Here is a 27,262-nt window from a genome sequence, read left to right on the forward strand (position 1 = left end):
TATGATTGAGGAACTATTTTGATTTAAAAAAATCTTTTAAATTATTGTTTTACTGTATAACTGCAATGTGCAGGAACTAAAAAAATAGAAAGCAAGATATTTCAAAAATAAATCCTGTCTTTCACATACGGAGTAAAATTAGTTGGCATCATGAAGTGGTTTTAAGTTGTCAGCGTTCATGCTCTCAGAAATGTTTATTCTTTGATTGATCAATACACATTCTAAAATACGCTTATTTGTCAAACCAACATGCCAAAAGAAACATGTGATAACATATGCCTTTATAAAAGAGGACCCAACATGTTCACCTTTGCTTTATCCCCACCATGAGGGAGTTGATTTTAGCCCTGGTTTTAACCCTTGTAGGTAAGTAACTTATCTGCTTTGATGGATTTAAAATAAGAGAGTCAGGAAAAGGTTTCAGAATCTAAATGTGATTCATTAATAAATACAAGCTTTGAAGTTTTATAGAAAAATCCAATTTATGACAAATTTTTTGTTGTAGGAAAAAAAGAGACTTTTACCTATACACTGAATTAGAAAGAAAGTTAATTGGAAAGAGTTATGCCATATGTACAAGCTGAGATGTAGCTTTTCATACTAAAATATATGAACATTTTGGGTTATTTCTGCTTTGTCATTTCCTTACTCTCTTTTTTTTTCTCTTTCAGGGAGCCAACATCTTAATTATCGTAAGTAATTTTCCTATCAGCTAATATAATTATAATGAGTGAAATTCAGAATAGAATCTGAAAAGTATATCAATGTTTAATATGATTTTAAAACTGCTAATTTTCTTCAGATGCAATATAAAAATGAAAAAAATTCATCTTTTCTGTTTCATACATTCTGATAGGGGTACTTTAATATATTCCATACAGTCTCTATAATATTTTGTGGGAACTATTTCTTTGCAGAACCTGATTTCAGTGAAAACAAGGCTTATACGTATGATTATGAAAGTGTACTTCTCAGTGGACTTCCAGAGAAAGGACTTGCAAGAGCTGGAATAAGAATAAGAAGTAAAGTGGAAATTAGTGGTATTGGGCCAAAACTTTGTCTTATTAGGGTAAGAAAATGTATCCAATTTGAAAGGTAAAAATTACCTTCATACTTGACTTTTTTTTTAAGCTTTTGGGAAGTAATTAAGTTTCATCATATGTTGTGCTTACTCAGGCAGACTGTAACTAACAGTGCCCTAAATTCTATTTGCACTTTGCCAGGTAATTCTCAGCTCAAGCCAACCTTCGGCTTGAAGGATTTCTTCTGCTTTGTGGTCAGGGAGACAATGGAATGTAATTTGAAATGAACAATAATTTATTACTGGATCAATCCAGTTGTTCCAAACTGTACAACCTAGGATTATTTAATCAACTGATTTCGTAAGCAGAAAATGAAAAGCAATAAAACATGCGACAGTAGTTGGATGTGATTCAATATTTAGCATAATTAATGTCTTCTGGTTGCTTCTTTTGCTGCAGGGTCCCAAATGACATCCTTTGTCATCCTCAATTGTATATTTTTACTGCATGCTGAGTAATTACTAAGAGTTCTGATTATGTGAAAAACACTTCTGCCTTTAACAGAAGCCTTTACGTGCTTCTAATGAATGTATTGAAACATACCCCTCAATTGCTTTGCAAAAACTCTGCTTAGTCTTCTGTATATGTGGAAGAAAAATGGTCTTTTTAAAAGCTTTTATTTGGCAAATTGAAAACTGCAGATGAAAAAAAAACTGGTGACTGTCTGATAAATGCCTGTAAATGCTGTCGCCTTCAAGCCTGAACTAGCCTCTGTTACTAGGTATTTTTGTAAGTTCAAGTTATAATAGATCTAGACAGGAAACATTGCTTTTCCATGACCTTTGCAAGTGGCTGGATTTTTTTGCAAAACCCAAGGAAATAGAAGCCACACGTCAGTACTGGTGAGTAGAAGGCTTCCCTGGCAGAGAGGAGGCAGAATCAGGTCTTGTCTGTGCCCCACCAGTCGTGGGGAAACAGTTCTTGGTATGATGGGGTACGTCTTCACCAAAAATTGCCTCCGGTTCCCTAAAACCTTTCAATACTGTTTCACCTGCTCTAGTGCATTTGGGGAAAAGTTTCAGTTTGAAAAATAAACATTTTCTTGCAAGAAAAAGAAGAGAAAAGAAAAAAAGTCACAAGATTTTGGGCAAGTTCTAAGTGAAAGGTAATGATACATTTATTCCCTTCTGCACTACGAAAAGTTTATTTTGCTGCTGTTATATTTAAATTAGACAGTTCGGAGGGATTGTTCAGGGAATTAATCTTTCATCTTTAGGCTACTAGTTCACATTCAGCCCAAGTAAAAAGCCCTGGTCCCTGGGTGGTTTCCAGCTGACAATTTTTTCATCACAAACCCACAAGTAAGAATCGCCTGCTGTGTTCGAAGCCTTAGCAGGCAGTGTAGGTACTGACTGGGCCCTGAGGGCTGGGGAAAACTAGTGGAAGTGACCCTGCAGCACAGTCCTCAGCCTGCCCGTATATGATATGCCAGAAGCATGTCTAAGAGGCAGCATGAGGGACTTGCTCTGTAACTGCTTCCTCCATAAACTTCACTTACTGGGGTTGGCAGTGATCTCCACGAAAAATAACAAAAATAAATATGAAAGTGCAGTTTCCAGCGATTTGCTGTATGAGGATTTAGTTTGTGTGGCTTTGGGGGAAATTGATCTGAGTTTCGCATCACATTGCCAGCCTAAGGTGTCACAAAAAAGTCTCTCTAAATTCTCAAAATATATAAGGGGGGAGGATCCTCTAAGAAACTAAGCTAAACATGCCCCATTCTCGTGGGGTAGAAATAGTTCAAGTTATACATAGTTTAGCATAACTTTCTACTCTCTTAGACTTGGCCCAGGTTAAGGCTAGAAGACAAAGTGCAGAATAGGGCTGGTACCAGTTAGCCTGAGCCTTTGGCTTCGACACTCCACAGAAAAATATGTAGGGAAGGACAGTTTTTGCAACCTCCTCTCCAGTGCTCCACTAATTATGACTATCTGGCTGGCCCAGCAGCCATGTTGTTATTAGTTTCTGACTCCTGCCTGTGCTCTGTGACCCCAGTGAGGGAGATGACAGAGTTCACAACAGGAGTTAATGATGCTTTATGCAACATTAACTTTCTCCTGCAATTTCCTGCAGATCTTCCATCCTGCTTTTGGATGGAAGCAACCTGCTTCATGCAGCTCTTCTCCGGCTCATTTTTTCATGCAAGTCAACCTTTGTCAATATGGATTATCTGTGAAATAGAACAAAGTACAGTGACTTGGAAATATCACAGTCATTTGCATTTCTCTCCATATATATATATATATAAACATGTATTTTGGTAGTAGCTGTGTTAAATGTAGACTTAAAGTTAAGTTGTATCATTAAAGAGGCTTTATGTTATTTAAAATTATATTTTTGAAGGGAGTAGGACTCTAGGATGATATTTGCACTGTTTATTTATATGCATTGAAAAAAAGTTAGTAGAAAAAAATAAAGAGGAATTATATTCCCTCTCTATTCTAGATTCACTCAATCGAAGCAGCAGAATACAATGGTATCTGGCCTACAAGCTCATTCTCTCGGTCACTCAAACTGACTCAGGCACTAACAGGACAACTGAGAAATGCCATCAAATTTGAGTATAACAGTGGCCATACTGGAAACCTTATGGCTTCTGAGTCTGTCTCAGATGATGGTCTTAACTTCATTAGAGGGGTTTTGAATATGCTGGAGGTGAATGTAAAGAAGATGCAGAACTCATACAGCTTACAGGAGGTGAGCATTTCATCTTGCCCATTATGGTTGCTTTGTCACTAAATAAGCCCTCTCTTCTGATTCTTTTACTACATTTTCTGGATTCATTGTTGACATAATCTTCAGTAAAAGGAAACACTTAAGCTTGGGAGATCATCATTAAGTTATTCTTATGGAACAACGTTTGATTGAGCTGTAGCTAAACAGGACAATCAAATAAGTAGATTTTTAATCTAGTTGATCAAATTATTTCAGAAAGTGCATTTGCAGCGTTTAGACTTTTAGAAAATCTGGCTTGTGATTCTAGTAAAAGTAAGCTCATATGAAAGCAGAAGCCTATATAAAATTTGAATACTGTGTTAAAACAAGCTTAAATGTGCAACATAAGATTAAAGCTAAAATAACACCAATTTCACTTTTTTACCAATCTTTAATCTCTTCTAGCTCCTCTTTTAGGAGGAAAATAGTATACGTGCCATGATATTATTGTAACAGCTTTGACAGCTGCAGTTGTTCTATTGGAATTTCCGCTGTTTTTCAGGTTTTAATATCTTAGTCAAGGTAAATCATCTGATATTACTGTTCACCATAGAAATTGCAATGTATTTAGCTTTTGCAAAACCATATTTACATTGATTAGACTGCATTTGATTCAGAGATCAGCAAAAACCTTGAAATTACTGTGCTTTCATGTTATTTTTATTGAAAATGCAGACTGGAGCAACTTTAATTTTTTTTAAATATATTTTTATATGAATAGAGTTATTTCTGAGAAGGGAACTACATGATTTAATATTTTCATGCTGCTTGTTGCACATAAAAACCTGGGGGGTGGTGTCGCATATTTTGCAGCGCTATTTTCTCATAATCTGGTTTCACATCTTCATTCTCTCTAATTCAGTTAGCAATATCTCCTGCTCTCATTGCTGAGCAATATATGTGACTTCACCTCCTAAAATCTTTTCCAAGTTTTCTTTGCTTTTCTCAGACAGCCACTGATTTATGAGCATTGGCATCCTTGCTTGACAATCTCAAGTCACTCTATAAAGGAAGATAATCATTATTAGTCCCAAAATGCAGAAGGTGAATCTGAGCCGCAGACAGGTTTAAGCGATTAACCTGGGAAAGTCTGCTTCACAGCTTGCAGCGGGTAGGGTAAGATATCTGAGCAAGCCATAACCTAAATAGCACTTACCAGAAGTCCAGCTATAGCAGAAGACTACTTTATCCTGCTAAGACCTGTGGGCTGGGCATTCCCGTTTAAAATGTAAATGTCTCTACCTCACCCTGCAGTCTGCAGAGTAGCCCCATACCTGTATTTGCAGTGTACAAGTCTTTTGGTGTGTATTCTTACTTCTAGCCCTTAGTGACGCCACAGTGCCTTCAGGAGTACTGTTAAAGCGGGTATGTCTTGCCTTGCAAACCATCACATGACCATTTGGCTGAGTTAACATAGCCCAGAGCTGCTCTCTGGAACAGCTATGTTATCAATAACAATAAAAGAATCATGAAAATAACCCTTCCTCCTAAAATGCAATCAAATATTTTCCTTTCCAAAATCTCCTGACTGGCTGAGAAGATTTAAGACCTCTTATAAATATATATGCTTGAAATATTATTGAAGATCTGAGTTAAAACTGCAAACTCAAGAAAAACCGCAATCAGAATTCTGCTATTCTGAAATTCTTTTTAACTATTACTGTTCATATTATGATAGATTGCCTGATATTCCAAGGCCTGTTCTATAGGCATTTATAAGCTGTGTATAAAAGCAAATTTTAGGGGCAGAGTGTCATTTCCAACCTTCAGATACTTTGCTACTGAGATCTTATTCTGACTGATCACATTATTTTGGCACTTTTTATTAATATTCCTCAAATCATATTGCATAATCAACAGTTCTAACTGGAAATTACTATCCATCTTTTCTGAGGCTCCAAATCTTGTCTCAGTGAAGCTACTGAGAATTTTAGCACTCTCAGTGATACTCTGATTTGGCTTATTGTACATTTGCCTGTGCATGTAGGAAAGAAAAGAAAGAAAAGTCATCCTGGTTTGGCTTCTGGAGAGTACTATGACTAAAAAAGTATGCACTTCTAACAGGAATTTTGAAACTATAGAGTTAAGCAGGAAAGTTCATATGGGGAACTCAAGGAGCTCTGCTTAGGGGTAAACATTCTCTGATCCCATCTAATTTTTGCCAGGCCAGCATCGGAGGAATTTGTAATACTACCTACACAATTCAGGAAAACAAGAGAGCAAACCTAATATATGTGACCAAATCCAAAGACTTGAACAGCTGTGAAGAGAGAGTTCAAATGGTCACTGGTTCAGCATACACTCATCCTTGCCGGACCTGCCAGCAGGTAAATTAGAAGGATTATGTTTACACATATATATATATTTTTTATTATTATTATTATTATTATATATAAAACATATATATGTATGTTACATATTTTAAGTAGAGCCAGATCTGTTGTATCTAGTAATCTAGTTTCTTTCTATGTGAAAATCCTATCTGTGGAGCAGCACTGATCTGTGCGTAAACTGTCGTGTACTACAGAGATTCCTCAACCAGCTTAAACCAGCTAGCTTGAAAAGCATTAATTATCATCATAAGTTAATTCATCTCCTCTGTAGAGTAAAAAAGCTAGCCATGATGTCCTGGTATTCTGGTAGTCAAGATAGGTATTTCTGCATCATATTGCAATGTGAAGTGTAGGCGTAGACCATGTTTACCTCAGCTTCCTGTCTTTAAAATAAGAAATCATGTGGCTTATACTGCTGCTCAGGGAATGGTTCACCTTCTCAAAGGAATAACCAATGACTTATATTTGGGGAAGGGAAAAACAGGCTAACACTTCTTAGCAGTGAAAACATGACCTCTCCCATGAAAGTGTACTTGCAGAATTCACATAAACTGCTAATGTGGACAATGAACAAAACAGCCCTGAAAAATAAGCAGGTTGAAGGGGGTGATATAATAGCTTCTAGTCACAGAATTTAAAAATTAAATGACTTCCTATTTTCTTTGTCACTTTTTTCATTATAAAGAGAAACATGAATTCCCGGGCAACTGCTACTTACAATTACAAAATTAAATATGCACGTAATGAAGCTGTAATTACACAAGCTGATGTTGAGGAAATCCACCAGTTTGCACCCTTCAATGAGATAACGGGAGGAAATGCTATAGTAGAAGCAAGGTACTGTACATATGCCTTTAATTCAGCAACTCAGCATCTCAGTAATCTGGTCAAACTCCATAACTGAAGTAAATCCTTTATTTCCACAACCTATTGTTTGCCAGTATTTAATTACATAAAACCCCAAACAGTTCATAAAAACAACCTTCACTGTTAGTTGTAAATCTGAAACATGCACATCACTATCCAAATTTTGTTAGCTAAACTTGGCAGGGTTTGACTGTTTTATTTCTCAGGGATATTTGATTTATGTCATAAAAGCCAAAACAAATGTAATTCCATCTGAAAAATTGTGAACTAATATATTTGCAGTAAAATACTTTGAAAGACAGTTACTCACTGAAAGAGAGTTCCCTGGAAAATAATAATGCAGTAAGAGACCCTGGAGACTAGTTCACAAGAAACCTAGATATGACTTTGGATTCCAACATACTTCCTAAGTATTGTGGGCTGCTTGCAAATCTTCCATCAGAACTGTTTCTTGATAGGAAATTGGGTTTTATTGCAAAAAGGTTGGGCACAGGACATGTAAAATGTATTTGATTTTCCCCAGAAAATTTTGCATATTTCTTAAACAAGTTTTAGGCAAAACAAGAACATGATTGTCCAAGAAAAGAACCCCCTGCTTGTCCTTAACTCAAGCCTTTTTAGCTCAAGCCTTTTTAACTCAGACTTTCAGAGTTTGAAATTTTTTTTCATCTGCATCAAAATCATATATTGAATTTTTTTTTAACTTACCTGCTTTAGTGATGGACTCTGTAGGCAGGGTCACTGTACACACACTACTGAAGAAGAAGGCTTTCTGTCTAAAGATCACTACAGAAGATATACCTCCCTTCTCAGTTGCTGTAATTTTTGCTTAATTAATATGATGAATATGTTCAGTTTGGCTAAACAAAAAAAAAATGAAAGCAGCTTTACTATCTCATGCGATCGAGGTGAAGATAGATTTAACTGTAGTACCTTTATCAAATTATAGGCTGCTGTGAGAGAGCATTGGTCTGGAACCAATGAACCTTTGCTGATTTAAACTTTCTTCCTGCAAGCCTGCATGGACTGTCTTCCTTACTATTCTTCCTCAGGTATTGACCTCCCCAGAAGGGGTAGTGCCTTTATTCTTCCTCATTTTCTCTGGATCTCTTGCACTGCCCAGAAGAAGGGGCCAAATGTATGATAGGTGGAAAGATGTGGATATGTCACCCAGCTCTTCAGAAGTTATTTTTATAATGCACTTTCCTTGTAAAATGAAAATCTAACATTAAGGACTTAAAACATTTGGAACTGAATTTTCAGTCCTGTTCAGCATAAGCCTCTTGCTGCACCTTTTGAAGCCAAGAAATGTTTTGCTATTGTTTCACCATTTTAATGCTATCTTTAGTATTCGTTTGCTCTTCTGTATGGAGTATAACATTTTCCCACATATTCTAGGCCCATATATCTCTTCCCAAAACACTGAAGATGAAGACATAATAGATTCATTTTGTTCTAGAAAGGGGAGTTAAATCTGTCCAAGTGCACCCAGCATTAATACATTCTGACCCAAATGCCCTTCCAATAATACTGAATAAAATTTGAAGAGAGAAAGAATCTTGGTTGATTCTGTGGTGATTTCTATTCAAATTCCAGTGGCTTCTCTGCAAAGCAGTGCTATGATATTTTCTGCAGCAGTTCTATGAAATCCGTATGGAAGGAGTGGATAGAAATGATACAAAAGATCATCACAGAGATTCCAAAATAAATATGCCAATTTTCTACAGAGATTTTGAGATACTGTGCAGTACAGTGATATTGCTTTTGGAATGTTTTCAGATGCTCAGTACAAATGCCTGACTTTATTATAGTGTCCTAAATGACCTATTTTAAACCTAATTGTCAGGATAGGATGCATCCCTTTAAATGAAAATGTAGCACACACAGGAAATGTTTACAAAGACAGTCTCTCATTGGAATTATTCTTAATAACAAAAGCTGAAGGTTTGGTGCTGTTTGAAAAGTTTCCAAAAACTTGAGTACTTTTCCAAAGTCTAATCCTGAATTTATCTGGCCCTCTTTGTTTGGGAAATCCAATTTCAAGCTTCATGAGAACCTTTTATCTTCTGTAGTCCCCAGGACATTCAGCTTGCCAGGCAAAAGGGGGAGGGAATTGTAATAGTTCGAGTAAGAAGACTATAACTGTTCTTATGGTATGTAACAATTATCAATTTCTTTTGAAGCTTCCAGGAGGCATAGACATTTGAGGACTTTTATGTGCTTCTTAAAAGGTTGAAATTAAGTGATAATTTCTGAAAAAGTTTCCCATCAGCTATTTTTCTCTAATCTTTAATTTACTCCTTAAGACACAATGCACAGTTCCTGTGATCTTATTTAAGCCACAACTTCTCACCTCCCACTTCTTCCTTAAGCTCTCAAACCATCTTAATCCCAGAGGAAGGCAATGGCTAGCTCTGATCTTGAGCCCTGTGCACGCCTTCTCACAGTAAGGCTCTGAGCATTGTGTCCTGATGTATCTATTTGTAAATACCTTTGCCCCTCAACAACAAAACCCTTTTGAAACAACTGCACTTACATTGCAATGAGGAGAGGCAGAAATACTGCTATCCTCTCTTTATTTTTTACCCTGCACCTTGTGATGTTATCTCCCTCGGTTCCTCCATTCCAGGCAGAAACTTATATTGACTGATGTGCAAAAGCACATGACCGAGATCCCACCAAAAGAATTTTGGAAACGTGGGTCACTTCAGTACCAGTTTGGCAGTGAATTGCTTCAGCTTCCTGTCCACTTATTCAAAATAAAAAATGTGGAAAGCCAGGTAAGCTTCAGCCACTGGACAGATTCTTTGTTGGAGGCTGGAATCAGTGCATGTGGGGAAAAAAACACATGTGAACTTTGTGTATTTTAATCTTCCTGCAGATAGCAGAAAGCCTGCAAGACCTAGTAGAGAACACATATGAACAGGTTCCCAGTGATGCACCTGCAAAAGCCCTCAAGCTTTTGCACCTTTTCCGTGCAGCAAATGAGGAGAATTATGAGTCAATATGGAAACAGTTCTCAAGTCGGCCAGCATACAGGTAGCAAAAAATATAGTGATGATTCTTCTGAAAATTTCTGTTGGAGACGATCTGGCGTTACTGTGTTCAAATGCAGATCTGGAAAATGATCATTGCCTTTCCCATTACAGGCGCTACCTTTTGGATATAGTTCCTTCAGTTGCCACTCATCGTGCACTCAGGTTCTTAAGGCATAAAATGGAAAGGCAAGAACTCACCAACTGGGAAGCAGCTCAGACACTGCTTGTCGGTCTGCACTCAAGCGTGCCAACTCGTGATGTGATGGAGGAAGCCACAGTAGGATTCTTTAAACACTATCTAATTGCTCTTTATTAATTTTAGCATCTATCATATTTATTCCTTTGACAAGATTGCAAAGGCTTTGAAAACATAAAGGTTTTATATCCTCTAGTGAGGTTAAAAGGAGTTTATTTCCTGACTGTCTTAAGGGAGGAGAATGCAAACCAAAGAGGCAAAAATGAGTCCAGCATAAAAGAGAAAAGAAAGAGTAAAATACCCCTCAGTGTCGGAGGTTATTGCTGCAAACAGTGATTTCTAGTTTTCCTTTGTTCAAGTATACTTTATAGTTACGTCAGATCGGATCTCTAACTGAGAGTCTCTGCAAAGACTAGGGAGTAAGAAATACATTTTTGTTATATTGGTTTGGATTGACCTAGCAGAATGGGTATAAATCAGAGCAGATCTATTGTAATCAAGGGAATTATGCCAATGTGGAGCCCATGTAGGAGAAAGTATAATGACCCTCTTCTGCAGGGTCAAATTCTACCCTCTGATGCAGGAACTTCTATCTGCCTAGCTTGGGCAGAGACCATGAATCTCAGAGTAGAGCTTTGCCTTCTGTGAAAGCTATCACAGCTCAGCTGTTACTGCGCTGTACTGCTGTGCTTCCCACTTGAGGAAGTGGTGGGTTGCTGCCTCCTGTCAGCTCTCACATTCATATGAAATATTCCTGTCTGCCCAAAGTACTGAAGTCCACTCAGAATGTATCACAAGTTTTTTGTGCCTAGAGCTCAGGCAATTATAAAACAATGATGAGTGCTTTTTGAATAATGTGTGCTTTTCCATTCTGTAACTGGGTGATTTTCTCCCTTTGGATTATAGCCTATACAAAATTAAAATCTGGAACACTATTAAAGCTGCAGATCTGCCTTCCAGATGTTCCTTAGAATTACATTATGATTGCATTGTCAAATACAGTAATACCCACCGATTAACTATAAATCCATCAATACAAAAATATTGAAAGCTGGGTATTGCCTTGCATTTGGCAGAAATGTATTTTTTAAATTGTTTCTTCTTCGTTAATTGTGGTAATAAACAACTACTTTCTCCCTAGCTCATTGTGAAAAAACATTGCCCACGCTCAAGTACTGTACTTGGAAAGGTTTGCCATCTTAGCTATGCATCATTGTGCCATAAACAGTGCTCTTCATCAGATTCCTGCTCTGAATGTCTCCAGGTAACCTGATTTTTATTTATCTTTTAAAAGTTAAGCCTAGAGTTTTGTCTTCACTATTCAGAGATCTGCGTTTCACTTTCCCTTTGGGGACAGGAACCCCAGTCGGTTAAATACAGCATTTTTATCTTTAGATTAACACAGAAGAGAGAGTGAAAGGAAGAAGCATGTAATTCATGGCACTTTCTATCTGAGTATTTCTGAGTGCTTTATTGCCAATTATTAACGAAGTTCCACAGCACTGCTCTGAAACACTTCTAAATATAGGCACTTAACAGATATGTAACCTAAGTGATACAAAAGCCCCTTTTTTGCCCAAAGTTGCGTAGCCCATCAGTTTGTCAGCCAGAAACAGAACCCAGTCATCTACTTACAGTACGAGGTTTAAATAACAGTAATACGCACCTGTTCTGCACAGTTCTTTATCAGTAGGCCTCAAAATAATTTCAGAAGTAGTATTTCTCCATTCCTGACATGCATGTAGTTGTTTACAGAGGCCATCCACCTGGCCAGCAATAGAGATGGAAAGAGAACCCAGGTATTCTTGGGCTTGCACACTAGTCAACCCACCGTCTCCAGTAGGAGCAGGGAGTTCTCAATAAGTTGTGTGCCTGCCATGATTTTTTTCCTGTGGTACACAGAAGAGGCCCAAACAGCCTCCTCTGGTTCCTATGTGCATCTCCTGTGTTACAGTTGCCACCAACAATCGTGAGCTAACTAAGTATAGGAAGCCCAATGCCAGGGAACAGAAAATTCTTCACCAAAGCAAACGACTGTACGGGTTATTCAATGCATTTCAAGTTTCCATTCAGTTTGATTAGTAATATCAAAAGTGCTGTTTCTGCAGCATCAATGGATCTCAAATGTGATATTTTAGAACATGGGAACAATATTGAAATTATTCTGTGACATTTCAGTGTTTCTTCTGTAAAGCCATTGTTTAGCATTGAAAGCAGCTTTCTACTAGGATTTAGTTCTTTTCTCATATTCACAGTCTTCAGACAACTATTTCTAATCTTGCCACATAATAAAATGTGATCCAGTTGCTTACAAGGAAGGCTGTTGAATGACCTGGTGATCTCATTCCCAGTTATTAATCCATACTAAAAAGTTGCTGTCACAACTGGAAGCGAAGGGCACTACCACTAGCTGTGTCTTCAGGAATCTTATTTAAGGGTATGAAGGATTATACTGTATCTGCATTTTTGCACCTGTGTTTATACAGTGGGGAGAGATATCCCAAAGGCATTACTGCCAGATTCCTAACCCACGCTGAAAGGCAGTGGGGACTAGGCCCTAACCATTATTTTTGTCTTTAAAAATCTTAGTCAATAATTTTAAGGCATAGTGATGAAGAAGCTGTTCATTGCTGCTTTCTTGGCTATATTCATTCTATGAATAAAATGTCCTATTCATGAGAACAAAAAGAATTTTAAAATATTTAAAATAAGTGAATTGAACAAACTGAAACTATCAAAGAAAAGTCAAACCTCAAACACAGACTGGGGGATGGGATATAGATAAGAGGTGGAATTGAACAGAAAATTTGTTTTCTTTTTTTCAGCTACTTCATGGCTTTGCAGGAGAGGTATTGAGCAAGTCTAACACAGAAGAAATTTGCCTGGCCTTGAAAGCCCTTGGGAATGTGGGACATCCAGCCAGCATCAAGCACATCAAGAAATTTTTGCCGGGATATGCATCTGGTGCCTCAGATCTGCCACTCAGGGTTCATGCAACTGCTGTGATGGCACTGAAAAACATAGGCATTAGAGACCCAAAAATGGTAAGGAAGTAAAGCTGTCTCCCTTGCACTTACCATACCTGTATGTATTGCTCCTAACTGATGATGGGGGCAGGGGGTGGAAGCAGCAGTTTTTTGAATATAGCTGTAATATGTTTTCTTTACAATAATTAACCATTCCTAAGTGGTCATGTCTTATTCCTTTTCACATTAGCCTCTAGTATTTCAAAATGCAGCAAAAATGCCATTAAAAGGGTACATTCATTACCCTGTTGTTGAAGACAAAGCAGTATTTCCTTTGCAAACATTTGTTTTCCAAGGACATTAGACCAAAAGCTGAATTATTGACCAAAATATGTTTAGTGCTACTTCAATTTTGGTATGTGAGAGAACCACAAAACAAGATTTTCAGAGAATTGACATTTAATACTGAGTGTCACATCTAATCGTAATTCAAGATCAGATCTTATTGCAAATAGATACTAGAGGTTTGCATCCTAATTACAAATTTACAGACATTGTGTGGGTTTAAGTCATAAACAGAACATTTACTAAATGTGGCTTTTGTCCCTGAACAAGATAATGATTAGATATCACATACAGTGGTTACACAGGCATAATCTCATCCACCACAGACATCACTTTACTATCATTTTCACCTGAAAGCAATCTGCTTCTAAAAGGAAACCTTGCATTTTTAGGGTTTTTTTCCTGATATTGAAATTTTTTATTTTATATAAGACTATTCTTAACATAAAAAGGAAAATAAAAGGCTTTATTTAGCCATTCTCCTATTAATCTGTATCAGTTTTTCCATTATATTCTTTTTTTTGCATATAACTCCCAGTTTGAGTGCGTGTATTGATCCACAGACAATAGTGTGCCAGGGTATTCTTTTAAGCAAAAGAATAAAGAAACAGTGTACTAAAGTGCAAGAACTACATGTGGAAAAGGGAAGGAGGAGAGACTAGTGAGGGTAGGAGTTGGGGTATTGGCTAGGAAAGAAAAAAGTTGATTTGGTGTTTGAAAATGATGCTGTGTCCATGAGTGCCCTTTGGCCCAGCTTTCCACATATGACCCAGACCCCTGTTTAGAATCCATTTTCTATGCATTTGCTCTGGAGGAAATTGATCTGGAGCTTCTTAATGAGTGTGACTGTGTCTTTCATTGTCCAAAAACCAGTTTAATCCCTGGTTTGTGACTAGCCACATACCCACATTGCATTAAACAGTCTTACTACGTAGTCTGTCACCTTTATTGCCTAATATGAAAAGGTAGTTACATTTAGAATGAGGCTACTGCATCCTTGCCACTGCTTTTACCTTGGTATTTGATAGTCACCATAGTTAAGTGAATGTCACCAGCCGGGGTGTCTCCAAAGTTTGTTGAAGTTATTGGATGAGACTTTTCATCAGAGAGCATGGATGTGTGCTGTCCTAAGTGGGAGCTGCACTGTGCAGATGGGGGCCAGAAGGGTATTAGACAGTCCAAGCCCAGTCTGAGGTTGGGGTCAAAGGCTTGAGCGCAGCTCATGGAAACTGGAGATGTTCCAGTGTGAAATTAGTCTTGATACTAAATATTGTAGAGGTCAAACACATCGGTCACAAGTAGTACTGTGGAATTACATTTGTTGCATAAATTCACAATTTTAAATTGCCTACGTGGCATAGAGATTTCTGGTAGTAAACTTGATTTTTAATCTAGCATAAAGGGCCTTAGGAAATCAAATGATTAGAAATAAGGCGTACCTTTATGGGTAAGGACAAGTGATGAAACCACTTCTCAGATATGTGATGGATTCTTGAAATCTCTTTTGCCTAGAGTGGTTATGCTGCAGATATATTTTGATGTAGCTCAAAAAGGTAGAATAGGTTTAATGTAGAAGTTATCCAGAGAAGTTCCTTGGCTTTGATTGTGTAGGAAGTCAAACTACATTACCACAATGCCCTTTCCAGCCTTCAAACTATGAAACCAGAAACTTTGTTGCCCTAATAATTAAATTAATACAGATTTGTACTCTACCAGTGATGAAGAGATCATTTACCGATGACGAACAGCTATTGACAAACTGTTCAAACATACGGTAAATTTAAATGTATCTTTTATTTTCAGGTGCAAGTTATTACCCTTGAGATTTTCCTGAATCACAAAATACATCCTCAGCTCCGAATGTTAGCTGCCTTAGTTTTGTTTGAAACCAAGCCAGGTCTTCCTATACTGATGACATTAGCTGATGCTGTGCTGAAGGAACCTAGCATGCAAGTGGCAAGTTTTATCTATTCTCACCTGAGGGCTCTGGGTAGAAGCACAGCTCCAGATCTTCAACTGATGTAAGGAAAATTTGCATTCCTTCTCTAAAAGAACTTGTTATAAACTTACTGAGGTGTTAATGTGCTCACTGGATCTTTTCAGGGCTTCTGCCTGCAGAATGGCTATTAGAGTATTAAGCCCCAAATTTGACAGATCTGGATATCAGTTCAGCAAGGTTTTCCACTTCAGTATGTTCAAAGGTAAGGTTCAAATTCCTCTCTCTAATGTTAAGAATCTGAAGATTTTGTAGAGAAATAAATACAGGTTAGTGTGTGAAAAAAACATACAGTATGTGATCCCAGTTCTACCTGATAGCTGCATATTGCTCCTCCATGCTCTCCTGCATTCAGAGAAACAAAAATCTCAGGCTCTCCATTTTGAGAGTGTTTGGGTCCCTGTGTATTTTGCATTGTACACTGCCAGCATGAAATTACCAGAGGGCTTGTGGGGCTCTAACCCTCCACTTTCATTAACCAGTGAGGCACATGCTCTTGTATCAAATTCTGTAGTCTCAGCAGTGCTTAACAAATTTCATGCCATTGTTCAGCACCAAACAAAGAGAAGGGACCTAAATTACTGCTGAAGTGGATTAATTTCTACCGGTGTGAACACCTACAACTCTTGCTGAATTCAAATGTGATGCTAAATGCTCTTCGCCCTCAACAGTGCCCAGTGACACAGCAAACGCTGAAAATGTTGAGATGTGACAATTCATTGCAACCATGAGCAGCCATCTCAGGCTTACAGCTACAGATTTTCCTTGCACTTTCCTACCAGAATTCTTTACTAGAATGAACAGATCCATGTGCAGGATCTGGAGGCAGACCAGTTAAATCAATGGGAGCTGCATGTAAAAATCAAGAACATTAGTAGTTAGAAGGGAGAGGCTCTTGCCTGGTCAAACTGGCTCTTGCTTGGTCAGACTGTAGCTATTTCCATTTTCCATTTATGTTATATTTCTCAGGAGAGATTTTTTTTAAGCAACTCGCCTATGTAAATGACCATGGCAGCCTCAGCGATTTGGCATATGTAGCTGGCAGACTAGGGAGATTATATCTACAAACACAGTCTCCTTACACATGCTGTTTATCTAAGAGCACTCTTGGATGTTTTTAGCACGTTTGTTATTTATCAGTGTATGTAAAGCTTCTTTTCAAAGTAATCAATAGAAAAAGAGACTCTGAAACATCTGAAACCTGCAGTGCTAAGTGTACAAGTACTTTTGCCTTTTTTCGAAGGGGGAAGTGGTTTGGAACACTTTCGTAGATGTTATTGTTGCCCTTCCTCTGTTTCATAGATTTTACATGACCATTTAATCTGCTGTATAATAAAAATAAGTATAATATATACCACATAGCTATCACAGCTGTGTATAGTACACATACTTGCTACCTCAGAGATGGAGACAGAGAGTGCCTGAGGAAATACAGTCACTAATATGCGCTGTGTGAACTTTTGTACCATTTAAAATTCATTCAGGGAGAGACACGTTTTCCAGTAATAAGCAGATACACATTTCTAGTTTTAGGTACTCATTTTCTCTTCTTATTCTTGCTTTTAAAATGAAGCTGTCTTAGTGTTCACACAGTGAGAAAGAAGGCACCATATGCATCAGGGTAGCTGGCAAGGGCTATGTAGAATGAATTATTTTGTTCTCGAGAGCCTGGGAATGTAGCATATCAGTGAATTGCTGCTACCTTCTTGGTGAAGACAAGGTTTGGGAATTTGGTTACTATGCGGATGTGATGCTTAGACCTCTTGTTTCTGAAGGCTAAGGAAGAAGATTCTTTTCTCACACATGCTAATTTTATACTTAGATAAGTCAGCTGGCTAGATGAAGTCAGTCCTATATTACACTGGTGTGGAGGAGGATCCATCCTCCACCTTTCTGATTTGATTTGTCACCACTAGTCACAGGTGAAATGTATTTCCCTGAGCCCATTCTAGAGGAGTTACCATAGTGACTGTAGTAATGCAGTACCTATTCCCATGCTAAAAACAAAAATGTGCCCTCAGCATCAGATCTTTGTGGTGCTAGATACTGAATTTTTAATGACAGTCACTAATGTAAGCTGAAAGTATCTCTAATCTGGAATCTGTCGCACTTGGCCACCATGAATAGTGTTTTATGCTCTACACACTGTAACTGAAATCAAAGGTATGACCTAGGTACTGTTCAATATGAAGACTGACAGAATCTGACTCTCAATACGCACAACTTTTTGCCGATTTATATGATGAAATATGTATACTAATATTTGGAGGTATCAAAGACTGCTTTCTTCCATCACTGATTTTTCTTTCCCTCTTCCTTGGGCATGACATTTAGTTAGATATATGCAGGTCTCATCAAGCTCTCACAATGAAGTGGCTACAGTGCATCATTTGACTATGTCAGTGTGATTTTTCATTGGTAAATATTTCTTTAGAGCATTAGAGCTTTGTAATGCTTGAGGTATGGAAAAGATCCATGCTCTCTTCAAGTTCATGAATTCTGTATAATCATTTAATCATTTATGAGCAACACTTCTTATTAAGTATCAGAAAGTACCATATTTGTTTTAACTACCAGATTTCATGGGTAAGAAAATCAAAAAAAAAGCAGCTTTAACAAACTGGCTAAAAGAACCATATCTGATTCTAGTGGTGGGTCCACGCAGTCCGTAACACCTAGAACCATTCTGGCTAAGCTAATTCAGTGAAAAATTAGACTTCATGTTTTGAAGTCTCAAGTCAGTTTGTATGCCCCAGTGTGGCATCACTTCAGTTGTTATTTTCTATGGGGTCAGCTTTAAAATGTGAACTTTTGTCATCTCTCCCTTGCTGCCTGCTGCATGTTCTACACTGATTCTTCTGCCATCAGTGAGATGGCATAAATACTTGTATTTCTATTCCAGGAAACGTTACTGAATTGCTTACATTGTAGCTAGACAGCACCTAGCACATTTGGGAAAATAAAGGAGTCTAATGCAGCAAAAGAGTGAAGGTGACCTAGTGAAATGCTGGTTCATACAGATTTAGTAGACCTAAATCTGTTGCCTTTCCAATAGATTGGTTTTCAAATACATGAAAAATTGGAATCTGTCCCAAGAAATTAGAAATCAAAATCCGTCCCAGTAATCTGAATCTGTATAATTCAGTGTGCGGGATAAACAGGGGTCAAGCAACAAACATCTGGACCTCTGTCAGCATGCATGGATTCAAGCAGGAGTAGCAAGGTGCTTAATCCACAAGTAGGAGGTTATCTGAAACTTAGAAGAGAGGCACTAGAGAAGTCTGGTCTTGGGTACTCATAAAGCCACACATTTGTGAACTAAATAATAATCTTGTCTAATCTTTACATTTTAGCTATGTAATTTATTGGAGTTTAACCACTCCTTTTCTGGAAGGAGGTCAAAGACTAATTCCCTCTCATAACTTTTGAAAATATATTAATAAGTAATTTCTGTAAATGTACTAATATTCTTGAGCTGGATCTGGTACTAAAATCAGTGGGGGCTCTGCAATTACCTCAGCTGTACTGACTTTCCAAAGCTCATTTCTGGTTATGGTGGGATTCTAGATACATTCACTTGCCTTTTAGTCATTTGGGAGACAAATCTACACCTCACCATCTGTCCTTATAGGACATCTATATCACTTTCCCTAAACTATTAGCAAGGGATGGCAAATCTGTTTCCAGTTCTGATCCCCTTTGTCAAGTTACCTTGAATGATGTCTCATAAAAGCATTTCATAAGCTGGTATTGCAGAATCTGACCGGATGTAAATGATTTACCAGAAGCAATTGGAAAAATAGCATAACTGCTATGCAATGAGCAGGGGACTTGTAATTTTGTCCATTAATAGTTCAAATATGCAGAATATTCTGTTTATGACTGTTTTATAACATCAGTTTATAGCTGGGTTTTCTGGCCTTTCTCTTATCATGCTGTATTGGTTGTCTAATGCAATTAGCAAATTGATACAATCTGCACGCTGTGGTTTTAAAAACTAACTGTGCTGTGTTTTACTGCCTGTTTCTCTTTAGAGTTTCTTATGACTGGACTGGCAGCTCAATATTTGGTATTGAATAATGCAGGCAGCACAGTTCCAACAATGGCAATGTCCCAGCTGCGGACACATTTCTTTGGAAGAGTTGCTGATCCCTTGGAGGTAATTGGGTCTACCCGCAGTTTGCCACCTCATCCCTTCTTTTGAACATCGTCCAATTGGCATTTACACTTTCCTTCTTCCCATAGGTGGGAATAACAGCTGAAGGGCTGCAGGAGATGTTTGCTAAAGGTTACTCCCCTGACCAGGACTGGGAGACTGACTATGACTTCAAGGAAATCCTAAAAACGGTAAATTCTCAGGAAAAAGAAAATCTCTAAGGTATTACTATACCCAAAATTTTATGAGGAATCAGACTTCCTTCTTCTCATGCAGCTTTCTGACTGGAAGGCCTTCTCTGCTGACAAATCTTTTGTATCAGGCTACTTGAAGATGTTCGGCCAAGAGTTATTCTTCGGTGAACTTGACAAAAACACCATCCAAAATGCATTGCAGGTATTACTTTGATAACATCACCAGATAAGCATCAAAAGCTTTAAAATACTGCTTTTTCCACACATTCCCTTGCTTTTTTAGCTTTTTAATTCAAGAGGTTTTTTTGTCCTTAGTATTAATCAAGGCAAATAAGTTCAAACTTTGATCAGGATTAGCTATAATCATTGCTGGCAGACATTCTCCTGAGGAACAGTTAATGAAACAGATCGTGATATTCAAGTTCTGCTTATTTAGACAAGTTGAACTCTATAATTTCAGGCATGGTATGGACCTGATGAAAAAATCCCTTCAATAAGGAGATTAATCAGTAGCCTTCAAAGTGGTGTAGGGAGGCAGTGGACCAAGGCTTTACTGTCCTCTGAGATCCGCCGTATTGTGCCTACCTGCACTGGATTCCCAATGGAGACAAGCTTCTATTACACAGCTATCACAAAAGTGGCAGGAAATGGTAACGTATTTCAAGACTTTAGCAATACAAACATGGTTGTCAGGATTGGGATTTTTTTTTTTTTAACACTTTGCTTGCTTTCTTTGTAATAGTTCAAGCACAGATTACACCTTCTCCAAAGTCTGATTTCAGACTGACTGAGTTACTAAATGCCAACATTAGGCTGCGATCCAAAGTGAGTCTAAGGTAAATATTTAGCATAAAATAAGAGAATCGTATTTCCAAGTGACAGAGGCCAGTCATAAAAATTCAACAGCTGTTTACTGTATGTACATAATTTTACCATCTCATTCTAACTTTTCAGCATGGCTAAGGACATGACCTTTGTAATGGGGATCAATACACGCATGATCCAGGCAGGACTGGAAGCGCATACCAAAATGAATGCTCATGTCCCTGTGAATGTTGTTGCCACCGCCCATATGAAGGAAAAAAGCATCAAAGTTGAAATTCCACCATGTAAAGAAGAAACTAACATTATTACTGTAAGGTAGGCCACAGCATTTATTATCTTTCTATATAGCAATACAGAATCTTTCCAAATAAAATAAATCATTTGCTTAGGGATTATGCCTTCGACAGTTTGGTTAACCAGCAGAGATTGGTGTCGTTTATTTAATTTAAACAGAATGACGTGAACCAAAGCTTTGCTTGGAAATATGCTATATCTCCTGTGGTCTTCACTTGAAAATCATCTTTAGGACCATTTTTTTCAGTCCTTGAGACTCCCAAGCTATTTAAAGCATACATGGCATAAAACTTCTATCCCAATACATGTATTTGTACTGAAGACCCTAGGTAAAATGTAAGCCACATGAATTCTTCCAGTTATAAAAGACAATCCATATATATTTGTGCTTGATGCCTTAAAGTGTAGAGAACTTGGTGTTTCTTGTGTTTTTATCTGGTTTCCCTGTGGCTGGCATCTGGTTTTCTTGCCTCTTAGGTCTACTTGATTTATTATCATTGCATGCAATTACAATACACTCTGGAAAACTATTGTAGCCAGATGCCAAACAAATGAAAACAGATGGAAATACAAGCACAAAGAGAGGGAGAAAACAGAAAGAGTATGTCCAAGGAATCAAAGCAGTAGACCAAAGCTTAGAAAACCTTCACACACACACACGAAAAAACACTGAGAAAGACAAGCTGAAAATTCCTTACAAAGGAAGAAGCATTACCGACAAGAAATCAGCTGTTATACAATCCCCAGAAATGTTAACAAGTTTCTGCTCTAGAAATATGGCCGTAACAAAAGAGCTCAGTTGTTTGATCCAGCTGCAATTAGCATTCAAGGCTGCTGGCCCAGAGGAGCTCTTTAGGTCTCTTCAGTTTAGCCACCACAGAGGCTAATCATTATTCTCCCTTGCTCTTCAGTAGTCACAGACCATCTTATTAAGCATTCGACATCGCAACCTCCTCCCAGAGATGATTCCTTCACTCCATCAAACATGATTGTAATCAGGTTCTCCTTGCAGAGGAACAAGTGCTTCCGCAATTCACAGAGCAGTGGTTAGGTACGTGTGAGCTTCTTGGGCACCACAACCCAAAAGTTGTTTGTTTGGTTTCTTGTGAAAACCACGACAGCCCATTCTCAAGGTCATCTGGGATGGCAAACAGCTGCTCTCACTAGCTCTCAGTGTTGGAGAGGGCAAGATGGACGTCAATGAACTCAGAAAGGATATTGAACTGAAATAAGAATATTGGGCATTTATATGGAATTTAGAGCCTCAAGATGAGCTATTAATGTTAGCAGAATGATCCTCCCTGCAAAGCAAAATAAAAAATATTTTCCTCATTTGACTTAGGGGGGAATCAAATCAGACACAAAAGGGTTAAATGCCATGCCAAAAAACATAAACCAAATTAGTATCGGAAGTAGGTGATTACAGCTGAGGAACCTATGAGTTCCAGCCCAAGCCCTGCTCTAGACCCTGCAGCATTATCATTTATGAAGTGAAGAACTCAGCTGGAAATAGCTCTATAATGCCAAGCATTTAAGGAAGCTAATACTCACTAGCTAACTTTTAGCACCATCAATTTTTTCTTCCAAAAAAGCATTCCAGTTCACTGTTACAAAACAAATGATCAGTGGAAATCACACAGAACAATGAAACAGCAATGAGTACAAGTGAAGGTAAAGCAATAACTGGAGAATGTAACATTGAACCACATCACTGAGGAGGTCAAAGAACAAGCAAAGTAAAATCTGAAAGGTATGAGGAGAAACAAGTAAGCATGACCTATATAGAGAAAGAATGCATGTATATCTATATAAAATGAGTCCAAAAGCTTAGTTAGCCTTTCTCTTCCTTTTGCATAGCTCCACCAAAAAATAAACAATTTAATATTTTAGAGATATTCTGGCACTGTCCCTTATAAGCTTTAAATTCTCCATTTAAAGAAATGGTTCTAGAAAGCTATGGCTCTTTCAGCTGTTTGTGAGCTGTGTTCGAAATATTTTAGTATTAGGCACTTTTGCTTGATGGTCAGTGACTTACCTCCTATTGTATTGTGATATTAAAGCCAGCTAGGATATAATATTACTTTTCTTATCAGCTCTTACACCTAGACTGGGGAAGTAAACAGTCTTCAATAGCATTTAGTTCAGTTATATCATATATGCCACACAGGTTATAACCTGTCACAACTGTGGGATTTATATGAATTTCCAAGAGCCAAAGAGAAACTCAGGTGAGAAATCACAGACCCTATAAAAAAAAAAAAAACTTTGGTGCTTGAAAGATTGCATTCCCAAGGCAAAACACAGTATTAAAGACTCAACTCTCTTTATAGCAAAATCAGAGCAAAATAATTAATCATGCTATGTAGAGAATATGTGTTTCATTTCAATCCTATCAAAGTTAAATTTAATTAAAAATAATAGTTATTTTTAAAGCTCTTTTAACATAATTATTTGGTATACTACAGATGGCTACTTAAATATACATTTTAACAAAATTTACAGGAAGAAGTAAAAATCAAATAAATTTCAGGGAAAATTAGAGCCCTGTGATTAAAGCATAAATATGGAGAGCTGCCAGAGAATGCACTTTGCAAATATATCACATATTCATAATGACAGGCTACTGAAGTATATGCATAATCTTGAATAGAGCTTGTATCATGGGGCTTTTTTGCTTGTTTTAACTGTAGGAAAAACAGAAATTGCTTCACATGGGCATCTTATAATATGAATTACAAAATTACAGCACTGTATACAACATGTATACAACATGTATAAAGGAAAATGCAAAAGAGTTGGTGCATGAGCTCACAAGACAGCACTGTGTGTTTGGGGACAGAGGAGGGAAGTGACATCGCACTTCATGTCTTTGTTTTTATAACACCTTTGCACCAAGGTCAGGAGGATGCTGGGAAGGAAAGGCAGGAACCTTCATTTCACTGCAGTGGAACGAGAGTTGAGGATCTGGTGCTAGCATTTTCACTTGCTTCTCATTTATTTAGATATGTTGTCACACCATGCTTTAAAACCTGGTAAAAATAGTTTGGCATTGATTTTTTTTGTTTTAAACAGACATTGAGCTCTTCTGTCTCCAAGTCAGGGATGTATATAAGGCCACACTCACTGAAACATTAATGGGCCCAACACAGTTGAATTGCTTGCCCCTTCCCCATGCAGTGAATTTGGCTTATACTATAGCACAGCTTCTTCTCTCATCCAAAAAATACACTAATACATATTGGAAAATCTCCCTTTTATTTTTTCTCCCTTGTGTGGGATCAGAGAGAACAAATTCTTTCATACCATAGCTTTAGGCCTTCTTTGTGACTGTTTTTCTTGTTAAAGCACCAGAGCTGGCTCTTGTAGCGTATTTTTACTGTGCCGTGTGATTCTGCAGACATTGACATGTGTCACCTGTGATGCAGCTACATTTGTCAGCTCTCTGTGCTCAACAGGGAGGAATCGATCCTCCACTTTCATTAGGTGGCAGGAGTAGACTATTGGCATAAAAAATACAAAAAAAAAAAATTGGAAAAGAAACCCCAGAGCTTTCTCCTTGGAGACCCAGCCTGCAGTTCAGTGGTCATTTGAATTATTGAATGGGATTAAAATAAAAGCCATTTCCTTTCTTTGTCCCTTTACCCAGATGAGCCATCTGAAATGCAAGTTGATTTGTATTTTCTTTTATCCACTCAGCTTGTTAGGAAGAATATTTTATTTCAGATTCCATTCTTCAAGGTTCTACTCTCACCCAGCGTGGAGCGTTGCTGTCATGTCCTTATCTAAAAAAAGAGAGAGATGGAAAAGAAAACAAAGCCCACAGGTGACACACGTTTTATTGAGGTGTTCCACATGAAGTGCAATTGTGTGCTTTACAGTGCACACAGCACGGCAGGAGCCTTCAAGAGGAAGAGAGCACTATCAAATGAATACAAATTCATCTTTCAAATAGGTTAGACTGGAAAGTTCAGACTAGTACAGTGTGGACCATATTAAAATAGAGACCATTTTGAAGACCATCTTTCCATTCACTGTCACAAAGGCCACCTCCATTGGCAGGCCACAGTGACCCCATGGCACTTAGTACATGAGCAACAATACATGGGGAATTTTGAGCTCAATGTTAGTGGAGATAAATGGCTAATAAGGTAGAGTTAGCACATGTTATTAGCTGAGGGAAAGAGGTTTCTTCTCTCAAAAGTGTTCAATATTCAAGATGTTTCCCTGACCCAAGACAAAATTTATAATTGTCACAGCACTGGAACAACTTTCTTGAAGAACCTAAAGTAGCCAGGACCTCAGGATATTTAGCTGTGATAGTCTTAGTTTCATGTTGCATCTTATGCCACTAGACCTGGATCCTAACACTCTTTAGCCTCACAACATAGGAATCTAGGTATTGAAGATTTTTATGTAAATAGGCTCTGAACCTTCTGATATGTCTCTGCGATGTCTTGCCAAGTCATGAATCTGTACCAGTACAGTTAGATCAAGCTCCAGACACTTGTTCTGATGAGTCTAGGCTTCTTTCTTAACTATACTTTAACAAAAGTTGCAGAGGAAACAGCATTTGGTAGCCACCACTCCCTAGTGTTTTTTGGAATTATGGCAGTATTTTTTAACTGTAACATTACAGGAGATGAGAACCAAGTTTAGCAGCAAATACACAGAACCTGAGTTCAAAAATTTTAAAGAACAAAATATCCAAATAAGAGACCCAAGATTTTAATATCTTAAGCCACAGCCAGACTTCTAAGTGGCCTATTCTTAAAGGCATTAGACATACAAAGATCCCATCAACTACAATGCTTTTAACATGTACATGACAGTCTGAAAGCATAACTATGAGCTATCTGCCCCTGAGATGTGTCCAAGTTTTTATTCAATCTTCACAGTCCTTGAAAATATCAATAGCAGGAAAGATGCTGTAAATATCTGTAAAGCAATTTGCAAGGTATGATACTTGTTGCTGAGTACGTGCTACAAGACGTTATTCAGGTCTTTTCCTCAGGAGTGCTTTATTGATACAGATTCCCCCTAATGTTTATTCTGCAGGTCTAAGACATTTGCTGTTACACGGAATATCGAGGATTTGGCTGCTAGTAAGATGACTCCAGTTCTTCTACCTGAAGCAGTGCCTGACATAATGAAGATGTCCTTCGATTCAGATTCTGCATCAGGCGAGACTGATAACATCAGGGTAACTGATGTAGGGTCTGACTATTCCTTTCTGACTTTTAATCAGTGGGAGACCATTTCTTTTATCCATAGGAGAAATGTATGATTCACCTCTGACCAAGGCTACGTCTCTCAAAGTAGGTCAGGTTCAATCTAACATCACAAATAGCCCTATAGTAACATTATTTTAAAATCTGGAGTGTAATCACATCCGACTTGCATCATCATTTTCAGAAGCAAGAGCATTTCTTTGGTAATTAATTTTACACTGCCATCTACAGGATAGGCTCACAATCTTTAAAGTCCATTGTAACCATTAAGCAATCGTTACATCTCTGAGACAGTCATAATTATTTCACCAGACTGCTTCAGTACTTGACTAGTGGAACCAAATGTAATGCTTCTAGGCTTGGACTCTCCTACTTCAAGGATGTATATCAATTTATGTGTCAAGTCAAATAACTTTATGAGCTACAGTTTTCAGTAAAAGCCAGTACAGGCTTTCTACTAAGGACAGCATCATGAAGACATCACCATGACAATTAATTCAGTGAAAGATTGACAAGGGCAAGGAATACACTGCCCTGTTTCAGTTTCATTGTAGTCCTGCAACTCTAAATGGTTTTCAGATAAAATAAGAGACAACTGGAGGGTGAGTACAGCACTTTCCTACAGAGAAGTTCATATGCAAACGTGCTATCAATTACAGAAATTTCCAATATGCTGGAACAAGCCAAGTTCTTCTACTTTGTGCCTCTGTGTTATGCATCCTGAAAATATAGCACTCTGCAGTTAATCTTGAATGAGCAGCAATTGAAAAATGGCACTAACTTGAGCATCTTCCAGTATCATTAGAATTTCCTTTGGAAAAAAATGATTAGCATTAAAATTCCATTTTTTTTACTATGGCACATACAACTTAGGAATCTTGTCAGACATAATAATCTGAGCAAAAAATTAATTGCAAACCTTGTCTAACATGTAAAATGAAAGCTTATGGTTATGTGTCTTCAGCTATTTGCTTCATTGCTCCAGGAAATCATAGCTTTGATTTCATGGATTAGATTCTTATTTTAA

At 37.7% G+C, this 27,262-nt stretch overlaps 2 protein-coding genes across 3 annotated transcripts in view; one reads left to right on the forward strand and one right to left on the reverse strand.

Annotated features, from left to right (window-relative positions):
* Positions 1-326: 326 nt before the first annotated feature.
* The window catches only part of LOC106499467 (vitellogenin-1-like), a 42,324-nt gene continuing 15,388 nt past the window's right edge, over positions 327-27,262 (forward strand). Inside the window, exons 1-20 of the mRNA XM_013960969.2 lie at positions 327-366; positions 672-692; positions 918-1,069; positions 3,528-3,779; positions 5,963-6,124; positions 6,816-6,967; positions 9,627-9,777; positions 9,879-10,036; positions 10,147-10,312; positions 11,373-11,495; positions 13,057-13,275; positions 15,346-15,563; positions 15,646-15,743; positions 19,573-19,697; positions 19,784-19,885; positions 19,971-20,090; positions 20,349-20,538; positions 20,631-20,724; positions 20,843-21,028; positions 26,063-26,207. Of these exons, the coding sequence (XP_013816423.2) occupies positions 327-366; positions 672-692; positions 918-1,069; positions 3,528-3,779; positions 5,963-6,124; positions 6,816-6,967; positions 9,627-9,777; positions 9,879-10,036; positions 10,147-10,312; positions 11,373-11,495; positions 13,057-13,275; positions 15,346-15,563; positions 15,646-15,743; positions 19,573-19,697; positions 19,784-19,885; positions 19,971-20,090; positions 20,349-20,538; positions 20,631-20,724; positions 20,843-21,028; positions 26,063-26,207 (2,874 nt within the window). The remainder of the gene's footprint in view (positions 367-671; positions 693-917; positions 1,070-3,527; positions 3,780-5,962; positions 6,125-6,815; positions 6,968-9,626; positions 9,778-9,878; positions 10,037-10,146; positions 10,313-11,372; positions 11,496-13,056; positions 13,276-15,345; positions 15,564-15,645; positions 15,744-19,572; positions 19,698-19,783; positions 19,886-19,970; positions 20,091-20,348; positions 20,539-20,630; positions 20,725-20,842; positions 21,029-26,062; positions 26,208-27,262) is intronic.
* The window catches only part of PTGFR (prostaglandin F receptor), a 115,067-nt gene continuing 112,492 nt past the window's right edge, over positions 24,688-27,262 (reverse strand). Inside the window, exon 4 of one of the 2 annotated variants that reach the window (XM_067301007.1) lies at positions 24,688-24,789. In XM_067301007.1, coding sequence (XP_067157108.1) covers positions 24,778-24,789 — 12 coding nt within the window. In that variant the 3' untranslated portion in view covers positions 24,688-24,777. The remainder of the gene's footprint in view (positions 24,790-27,262) is intronic. The other variant, XR_010884900.1, reaches the window with a different exon arrangement.

This window comes from Apteryx mantelli, chromosome 8 (assembly GCF_036417845.1).
Source record: "Apteryx mantelli isolate bAptMan1 chromosome 8, bAptMan1.hap1, whole genome shotgun sequence".
Lineage (NCBI taxonomy): Eukaryota > Metazoa > Chordata > Aves > Apterygiformes > Apterygidae > Apteryx > Apteryx mantelli.